General features: G+C 37.2%; 3 protein-coding genes across 6 annotated transcripts; 1 reads left to right on the top strand and 2 right to left on the bottom strand.

The window, feature by feature from the left end:
• Positions 1-8: 8 nt before the first annotated feature.
• Positions 9-2,477, bottom strand: LOC107046057 (protein will die slowly). Of its 2 annotated transcripts, none has more exons than XM_015268530.1 (8): positions 1,922-2,477; positions 1,724-1,820; positions 1,459-1,622; positions 1,295-1,384; positions 1,065-1,204; positions 691-922; positions 521-608; positions 9-444 (listed from the first exon to the last, which is right to left on the bottom strand). In XM_015268530.1, the coding sequence occupies exons 1-8, from the start codon at positions 1,997-1,999 to the stop codon at positions 344-346; spliced, it is 990 nt and encodes a 329-aa protein (XP_015124016.1). In that variant the 5' UTR covers positions 2,000-2,477; the 3' UTR covers positions 9-343. The 2 variants fall into 2 exon arrangements, with proteins under 2 accessions (XP_015124016.1, XP_015124014.1); XM_015268528.1 differs by having other exon boundaries at positions 1,907-2,471.
• A 76-nt stretch (positions 2,478-2,553) lies between these two features.
• LOC107046056 (vacuolar protein sorting-associated protein VTA1 homolog) lies at positions 2,554-5,541 on the top strand. Of its 3 annotated transcripts, XM_015268525.2 has the most exons (8): positions 2,554-3,000; positions 3,230-3,658; positions 3,881-3,949; positions 4,050-4,112; positions 4,198-4,284; positions 4,388-4,411; positions 4,608-4,832; positions 4,935-5,541. In XM_015268525.2, the coding sequence occupies exons 1-8, from the start codon at positions 2,892-2,894 to the stop codon at positions 5,081-5,083; spliced, it is 1,155 nt and encodes a 384-aa protein (XP_015124011.1). In that variant the 5' UTR covers positions 2,554-2,891; the 3' UTR covers positions 5,084-5,541. The 3 variants fall into 3 exon arrangements, with proteins under 3 accessions (XP_015124011.1, XP_015124012.1, XP_015124013.1); XM_015268526.2 differs by lacking the exon at positions 4,388-4,411 and having other exon boundaries at positions 2,555-3,000; XM_015268527.2 differs by lacking the exons at positions 4,050-4,112; positions 4,198-4,284; positions 4,388-4,411 and having other exon boundaries at positions 2,557-3,000.
• Positions 5,542-6,323: 782 nt separating this feature from the next.
• On the bottom strand, positions 6,324-8,486 carry LOC107046058 (transmembrane protein 35A). The gene is made up of 4 exons (XM_015268531.1): positions 7,862-8,486; positions 6,947-7,085; positions 6,693-6,799; positions 6,324-6,619 (listed from the first exon to the last, which is right to left on the bottom strand). The coding sequence occupies exons 1-4, from the start codon at positions 7,970-7,972 to the stop codon at positions 6,506-6,508; spliced, it is 471 nt and encodes a 156-aa protein (XP_015124017.1). The 5' UTR covers positions 7,973-8,486; the 3' UTR covers positions 6,324-6,505.
• Between the last annotated feature and the right edge of the window lie 329 nt (positions 8,487-8,815).

Below are 8,815 nucleotides of genomic sequence, written 5' to 3'. Positions count from 1 at the left end.
GCCATGAATTACAAATGGAAAACATCTTTATTTACGGCAAACAGTATGTATTTATATTTATAATGGAAATGGTTGTGATTCCTGTAGCATAATAGTATAACTTTGAAAGCTTATTTTAGTCTTGAAAAAAAAACAATGACAATTCAATTTTTTTACTATAAATAGTTGTCTCATATTGATCTTGAAGAGAAATTGCGAATGAATTTTTCATATTATTTCGATACGAAAATAAAATTCCTGCTCCCTTTGCCTATTGCAGGTTTTCTTGCAGGTCGTGATTTCAATTTGTACATAATGAATGACAGCCCTTATTTCTATCTTCCGGGGAAAAATCTACCTACATCTACGTGTCACTTTTCCACAATTTTATCGTTTTATCATTTTCTAATGCCGCTGATGCGATGATGTTATCCGTTGGATGACATGTCGTACAGAGAACAACGTCTAAAATCAATTATCGTTATATTAATTGCGATTATTTGTGTTTTATTGAAATTTGATGAGAATTTTATGGATTTACCTGTGTGTCCCTGAAGTTTCTGTACAATTTCTTTTGTCTGTAAATTCCAGATGTACACCATATTGTCCTCTGAACCAGAAACAATCCACTGAAGAGAAAAAAAATATTTTAATTAGTTTTCTCATTACAATAAAAAGAAAAAATGTTCTTTTAATTATTGAAAAACTTACTTTGCCTCCGGTCACAGAGAAATTTGCAAATATACAGTATTTTTCATTACGATGCCCCGTATAGGTTTTGAGGCATTTGCCTTTGCTGTAATCCCAAAGCTTGAGTGTATTATCTAATGTTGCTGCAAGAATGTATTTTCCATTCGGTGAGAATTTCACGAAAGATACAGGGGGATTATCATCATCGATCAAGGTCTTTAAACACTGCCCAGATGCAGTATCCCATATTCGACTGGAATTTAATAGTAACAATGTTACGAAAGATATCTTTGAATATTTTCGAATTTAAGATATTATTGATTTTATTGTTAAAAGTGCAGTTAATTGGCCTTGTGCTGTTTAGGCTATACAAAATGAATGAGAATTCAACATACCATAGACCGTCGTAACTGCTTGACACAATTAGAGAGCCATCTCTGTTGAAATGTACAGCACTCACTGGATCTGAATGAGCTGGTAGTGTCTTCAGACACTTTCCTGTTCTTACATCCCAAATCCTGACACTCTCATCAAACTAAAAACATGTATAAAATAATTATCATCTACTTATGGAGCAGGAGTATAACAATGTCTAAACTTGATATTCATATAAAAAAAAACTTACGGATCCAGATACGATAAGGTTCGACTGGGGATTAAAATTACAACAAAATACGTAATTACTGTGACCTTTTAGGGTCTTCAAGCACTTCCCCTGTAAAAAACAATGCAATAAGTGCCAATGCAACAGTCGAATCTGTCTAGAATTACATCTTCATGGAGACTTACGGAGCTGAGTTCCCAAATTTTAAGTGTTTTATCGTCAGATGCTGATACCAAAAGTCTGCTATCACTGGACCACGCTACGTCTGATATACCCAATTTATGTCCAGCTATTGTTTTCTCAAATTTACCATCATAAGAACCCCATATCTTTATGAGTTTATCAGCAGCTGCAAAATTATTCCGTGAACAGTAGGATAAAGTACAAGTACTTTGAAACGACACTAGATAAATAGGAGATATTGATGATCCATAAAAAACCTCTACTTACATGAGCTAGCCAGCCATTCACCATTCGGACTGAATTTAACAGATGAAACAGCCTTCGTGTGTCCAGCAAGTGTATATTTCAGAGTGTAATTCGGTTTCTAAACAAAATAAACGGGAAATGATTGTGTATAAGAATGTGGCTCACATGGTAAAAAAAAAACATTCATTGAAAATGATACGATACCAAGGTGGAACTTGCTTTTGAGCCGCTTGTAGGTGTGGACGATGTATTATTGACAGAGGTCTGGTGACCTGGTGATAGACCGAGAGGTACCATTTCGATTCAATCAACCAAATACGTTTTACATGAGTAAGGAAGCACAAGGCGGTTCAACTCAAGATTTAAGGTTATGGAGTGGTTGTTAGAGTCAACCCGGTGCAACCCGGGTATCTCCTATTTTCTCAATTCAGCGACTATTTCTCGTTTAATTTTTTTGCCTCAAAAAACAATAGTGTTCACTTGAATTCGGGAAATTCACTTGGTTCAGAAAAAACTGGATAATTTGAGGAATTGAGGTGACATTTGTAAAGCCGACGGCGTCTGGGAGAGGAGCGCCGAGCGCACTGTGCACTGAAACCGATGGCTCTTTTAACAACAAGTACAAAAAATTCGTTTGGTTCAAGTTTACGTCGATCGGGCAATAATGGGCGACGTTCTGAGAACTCCCCACTATTTTCTTCTCATGCGAATGGGGTATAATAATATAAGCTTATACTCCTCTCCACCAGAGAATGGCCTTCGGTATTTGCCCGAACCCGTGCACACTCTTTTGTCTTCCCGGTTTCTTGTGAATCCGAAGATGCACGAGGAACATTCTCTTGTGGCAACGACGTAGTAGAATGGCTATATGGACCTCCTCTTCCACTGTACATATAGTAGAACTAGCAGATAATTTCCTGAGATCAGTGGTGGGGCAATAAGGATTACTAGCAATTCTAAACGAACTCTTCCTTTGGATTCACTATACTCCAGCCCCAACAGGGAGGAGAGTGTTGTGCTTATGTAGTAAACGAAAAATAAGGTTAGACTCCCACAGCTGATGACGCTGATGAGTATTATTGCCGTCATCGAGTCAACGGAATAGAGTTTTTAATAATACGCAGATAAATCTTGAATAAATTAAAAAGCCTTTCCACAAGTAAAAAAAAACTGTCTATTGTCATTCGCAATGCCCGCTCCAGAGTTGTCGGAGCTTCCAGCGAGCCTCAAGAGTATTCAACCCTACTTGAAGATTGCAAATGAGCATGATCAACGGGATCCGGTTGTCAGCTACTGGGGTATGTCGAAGCGATATTGAATACAACGAATAAAATGACTGTTCCAATCAGCGATATATATATATTAGTCATACGATCCGCGCGATTATGATAAATTATGAAATTTAAAGCTGTGAAGCTTAAAAAAATACCTTGAAATTGAAATGAAAATGAAGAAACTTCCCCTCCGTCATTCTCGAGTTAATGAAAATTCAAAACCATTCGCTTCAACTATCATTTTTGGTTGTAGCACGCCTCTATGCCTTACAAACCGGCATGAAGCTCAGCTCAAAGGGCCCAGAAGAGCGTAATTTCCTCATTAAACTTATGGACTGGCTTGAAACCACGAAGAAGGAACAACACGACAACGAGGCTATAACTAATGAAGTTGCCGCACAGGCACATCTTGAAAATTGGGCACTCAAACTATTTCTGTTTGCTGACAAGAACGATCGTGCCGGTAATTTCACCAAGAATGTCATACAGAGTTTTTACACCGCTGGATTGCTGTATGACGTGCTGACAACTTTTGGGGAATTGACCGATGAGGCAGCGCAGAATAGAAAATATGCTAAATGGAAGGCTGCTTACATTCACAATTGTTTGAAGAACGGAGAGACTCCGGTGCCGGGTCCTGTTAATTCTGAAAAGGACGACAGTGAGGTGCCTCCAAAACCAGGTGAGGCATTATTGTTTATTCTATGTCTGATGTGAAACTCAGGTAGATTGTAGAATCATTAGGCACTGATTGTTTTAAGGCGTTAATGAAACGGGATAATTTTTTTTTCCCTTCTCAACTCTTTCTCTTTGTAATGAGTCCAGACTGAGCTCAATTGAAAGTCTCTCCGTGAATTCGTGATTTTTTCAATGTTTTATCCATTACAAATATCTATCTATGTAGATGAACAACTTGATAACTCTGATGATGATAATGAACTGGAAAAATCCGAGAGTCTGGAAAATCCAGCAGGTAAAGCAAATAATTTTAATTTTAAAAAATTCCATGATAATTTTATTGTTAATATTGGGGGTATTTGTAATTAATCCTTTGTGGGTTATTTATAAAAAAGAAAAGAATGAAGCGGAGCCTGAAGCCGAACCCGAGGGTTTTGATAATGCCGAGAATATACAAGGTAAAGGAAGTACTGCTTGGTAGATGAGTTTCTAGTTTTCCACTAGGTATGATTGTCAATATAATGAGTGATAATAAATCATTAGACGAGAAACACGATGCAGAAGCTGAATCGGAACTAAAAGATGAAACTGCTGGGGTCGAAGAGGAGGTCGATAAACCCCCACAGCCTGGTAATTTTCCCACCTGGTTCTTTTCAGTAGCTGAGTATAGTAGTAGTTGACTCAATTAGGCTTCATGATGTAATTAATTCACTAATGTCATTTCTCTTCTTAGCATCCGATAATGATGACGAAGAAGGTACTTAGTTGCTGCTCATCAATCATTTCAGTGTCCATTCGTTTTTATGCACAGTGACGCTTTAAACATATTCATGGCTTCAATCACCTAATGTGTATTGGCGAAATTGAATTTATCATAATCATTGAGAGTGAAGATTCTCATCGAAATGATTTGGATTCTCTGACCAACTTTTTTGTTTTTTTTTATTTTTCAGCCGAACCATCTCAGCCTACACCGCCACCTCGTGCAGACCCTTATGGTTTCCCATCGCCTCCTGGTGCTACAAATCCCCCAGCAACACCAGCGACCTCCAGTATACCCCCTTATCCCTCTCTTCCATCGGACAATTCTCTCCCTTCGACCCCACAGCCTTACAATCCTCCATCGACTCCAATTACCACCAATCCCTCGGTTGATTATTCATCAAGATTGAATGCTGGTAAGTCTTGATACTCGATTGATTAATCATAAATCATACCCTCCTGGAATTGAAACTTTCTTTTTAAAAAAAAAAGAAAATAAATGTCTGGCTTTTGTTTAGGCGAAATCACTCTGACCGCAGAACAAATGACGAAAGTATCGAAATACATAAAATGGGCAGGAAGCGCAGTCAATTACGATGATGTTCCAACGGCAGTACAAAATCTACAGAAAGCTCTCCACTTGTTAACAACCGGGCAAGATTCCTGAATATCTTGCGACCGTAATACACTCTCCAAGGTACATTTTACTCTGTGCACTTATTCGTTTATATTGCAAAAATATCGCTGTTTACTAATCTCTAATGAAAAGAGACAAAATAATCCAAGATGATTGCGACATTCGCTTTCTCGAATGGAGATATTAGAAAACGACCTAATGATCAATTTCCCATATTTTTTTTATGAAGCTGCAGAAGCGTTTTTCCAATTTTGGAATGCTTGTAAATAATAAAACAATATTATGGAAAACTAAAATAATATAAACTAATTGTTAGCTTAAAGAAAAATTGTAGCATGGTCATTTCTTACCTTTTATTATCAACCATTATGAAATATTAGTAATCGGTGTCGGTATTTGGCTAGTTGAGGAACAGGTCGGTTCACGTGAAAGGTGAAAGAATTTATAAAAGCTGGGGTGTCACAATTACAAATCAAAATCATTATTAAGCTGTTTCCCTTTTCTCTTTCTTCCCATAAAAATAACTCAATCATTGGCAGTTCACGGCCTGAATAAATCCTATTGAGTTATATTCATAAGGACAATACAATATACTCTTGAATGCATTTCACCAACAATAATCTTTCCTAAAGTTGCATGAAATTTCCCATTATTTACATGTCTAAAATAAATAATATTAGATTCCATATGATTATTCTACTGATACATTTCTTCAATCAAAATGAACACTCCTATGGTGAAACTTATGTGTAGGCATTTATTTATAATAGCTCACATATTCCCCCCCCCCCGCTCATCTTTTTCTTATTTATGTAGGTCCCTGCACGCAAACAAATCTACCCCAAATGGAATCCATTTCACCCAGGGGGCCTATTCTCGAAATATTTCCGTGCACGGAAGTGGCTTCGTAGACGAATTGCGTATAGGAATCATATAGGCGTTCCGTCAACGGAGTCGATTCCGCGCACGGAAATATTTCGAGAATAGGCCCCCTGATGAGGGTTCATTTTCCCTTGTCTTAGAGTCTCTTCACTTTATGTTCAATTATTGTGATTATACTATCATTATCGTTATGATATAAAATCAATCCCTCGTGGTTTACAGGATGAGTGTGCAATTGGTGCTTTTCAATGAGTGTTTTAATCTATCTATTGTTTATATACATCCCTAGAAATACCGATTATGAAAGGCAGTTAGTTAATTGTGCCGCTCAAAGCTGATTATTGCGTGGGGTACTGTGGATGAAAATTAATCTGCAATCAGAATATTATCCCAATAAACAGATGTCAAATTCTGCCCTTTATCCGGCATATGCTGACGATGTATGTTCATTTAATGAGCAATAAGAATGAGCCTAGTGAAGAAAACTTCGGGACAGTTGCTCGCTGGATCATATCCATTTCAAAAAATCATATAAGGTCGGAAGGATTTTCTGTTTCAATGTCGTTTCTTTCAGTCTTGCTTTTTCCCTTTTTCATCAATTCCATTCGCCGTTGCCGTCTGATTCGCCTGGCGACTCAGCTGCATGTCGATGACTAGTCTACCAGTCAGCATGAACAAAAATACCTGAAATATCGCGATAATAATGAGTAAACCATCCGGTATGTGTAGATTTTACTATTGCGATTGGAATTCTTACCAATGCAGGTGCTGTTCTTTCCAGCTTATCGTTAAGCCTATAATGCGAGTAGAAGGCCATCAGCATGAGAAATAAGAGAATTGCATTGGATGTATTTTTCACTCTCCCTGAAAATTTAATTTCGTTCAATCAATATAAAAGATACAGGAATACATGGGGGGTTTAGGCCTGGGACTTCATTTAACAAGCATTTTGCATTGTTTTTATTAGACAAAGTCCTCGGCCCTGCATATGAGTGGTTTTATTGGTCTCACGATTTGGAATAGTGGCCATTGCCAATCCGCAAATAATCTCCAATGATCCAACAACCCGTCTGTACCATTTGCTCGGTACTTTGAAGTTGAGTAACTCCGAGAGTGGAAACACCTTGGCATACTTTACATACTCTTTTCGCTGTAAAAAAAAAAATTTTTTTTCTTTGGACAAACAACAATGACTTATCATCGCGTGCATGAATGTGATCAATTTCAGCGAATGCTGGCGTTGTACCAAGTCTAACAAGCCGCTCAGCTGACACAATCACTGTTATGTAGCAAAGAAGACTGTTAGTGCAAAAATAGAAATAAGAGAAGGTTTTTGGCGACCGTGAGGCAACTTGGAAGATATTTATTGAATATTCCCAAATTTCACAGGACAATTCAATCTGCTGATTTGATTGAATGAGTGCTAAAATAACATCTTCATTGCCTCGAATGGGAATTAATAAGCTGAAAATTCATTTTCCGATATAATCATTGACGCAGCTTGACAACACAATACAATGAAAATCGATAATGTTAATAATTAGGTACTCGACGGAAGAAAATAAATTGATGAATGTTTTTGCGAATCGTAAGACTCAACAATCCTCAAGTTTGGCCGCAGATTATAAATAAACAGCTTAATGTTTTGCCTTTCTCATTTTAGTGTTTATAAATGCTTTTCACTACTCGTATGAAAACCACCATATTGCAGGCTTGAGTTTGAAAACTGTATAAATAAACAGATAAAGTATATTATCCCATAAAGTAGAACCATCATTTAAAAACAAGTTCAAACGTCTGCGTCAGTCGACCCTGTCAACAGTCCCCATGCCAGAGCGTCCCACGCTATTCTTATATAATAGCAATTTCGAATATCTCTATTGGAAAAAAAATAAATTACATTATCTCAATAGTTTAAGTAATTACCAAGTCCTTGTGAAGATCCTTGCTAAGGTATGAAGTAACCTTGATTGTTCCCACAAATACGAAGAATATTCCAAGAAGAATCGACAACGATCTCAACACTATTGAACCCATTTCACAAAATTTCTCCTTATATTCTTGTAAAAAAAAAACGAAAAATAAAAAACAACGGTGTTACACACTGCTAAATGATGTTGAGATGTTACGTTGGAATAAAGGCAACTGATGGGTATGACAAAAAAAGAAACTGTCTCAAATGTTTCTTCACACCCCTTCACTCAACACTCGTTATATTCGCATCGTGTCAATTTGAAAAAACTTGTAATTTCGGATGCGTCAGAGAGATTGAAAATTTTCTAGTTTTGTTGACAAATACAAAAAGGGTGGCAGATAAAAATTATGATTTGCTCTTGCCACTGATGCTATTGATAACAACCTTCCATGTTTCGTCGGCGACAGCGCAGAAGAAACCACACACACACATCCGAGTTTCGGCGTCTAGCGACGTCATCCAATGCTCACTACACGGTCGCAAAGTTTTCAGGGAGATCAAGAGGGGATGGAAAATCGTTATTATTGGGTAAGTAGATGAAAGCAGATGGAAACACGCCACCAAGAGGAGCCCATGTGGCGAGGGATTCAGTCATTGGGGGGAGGCTTGTGGGGTGCGACCCCGCGTCTGTATGCATCCCCTCGGCGTTCCAACTATATTTTGAAAAACTGGGGTAAATTCTGAAGTGGCGTTCAATCTGCCGTAACACAGTTAAGCTCAAATTTTCATCTTTTTAAAAACGGATTACTTTAATGAAGAAATGAAAATTAATTTTTTATACATTTTTACAATCTAAGCTCTTATACTTGAAAAATATTTTCCATCGTGACATCGATGTAATAAAAAATGAAATGATCAACTATAAATATTCAGGTACCTTACTTTTTTTTTTTTTTTTTTTTTTT

Source organism: Diachasma alloeum, unplaced genomic scaffold (genome assembly GCF_001412515.2).
Source record: "Diachasma alloeum isolate Michigan unplaced genomic scaffold, Dall2.0 Dall_scaffold_01188, whole genome shotgun sequence".
Classification (NCBI taxonomy): domain Eukaryota; kingdom Metazoa; phylum Arthropoda; class Insecta; order Hymenoptera; family Braconidae; genus Diachasma; species Diachasma alloeum.
Note: the sequence above shows the minus strand (reverse complement) of the source record. Positions and strands in the feature narration are given on the sequence as shown.

Coding starts and splice junctions, on each gene's coding strand:
- LOC107046057 (XM_015268528.1), bottom strand. CDS start 1,999: ATGGTACCTCTCGGTCTATCACCAGGTCACCAGACCTCTGTCAATAAT. Junction 1,821..1,906: donor CAAAAGCAAGTTCCACCTTG/GTATCGTATCAT, acceptor TATTTTGTTTAG/AAACCGAATTACACTCTGAA. Junction 1,205..1,294: donor ACCTTATCGTATCTGGATCC/GTAAGTTTTTTT, acceptor ACATGTTTTTAG/TTTGATGAGAGTGTCAGGAT.
- LOC107046056 (XM_015268525.2), top strand. CDS start 2,892: ATGCCCGCTCCAGAGTTGTCGGAGCTTCCAGCGAGCCTCAAGAGTATT. Junction 3,950..4,049: donor GAGTCTGGAAAATCCAGCAG/GTAAAGCAAATA, acceptor TTTATAAAAAAG/AAAAGAATGAAGCGGAGCCT. Junction 4,113..4,197: donor TAATGCCGAGAATATACAAG/GTAAAGGAAGTA, acceptor ATAAATCATTAG/ACGAGAAACACGATGCAGAA.
- LOC107046058 (XM_015268531.1), bottom strand. CDS start 7,972: ATGGGTTCAATAGTGTTGAGATCGTTGTCGATTCTTCTTGGAATATTC. Junction 7,086..7,861: donor AGGATCTTCACAAGGACTTG/GTAATTACTTAA, acceptor TTTTTTTTACAG/CGAAAAGAGTATGTAAAGTA. Junction 6,620..6,692: donor AAAGAACAGCACCTGCATTG/GTAAGAATTCCA, acceptor GCGATATTTCAG/GTATTTTTGTTCATGCTGAC.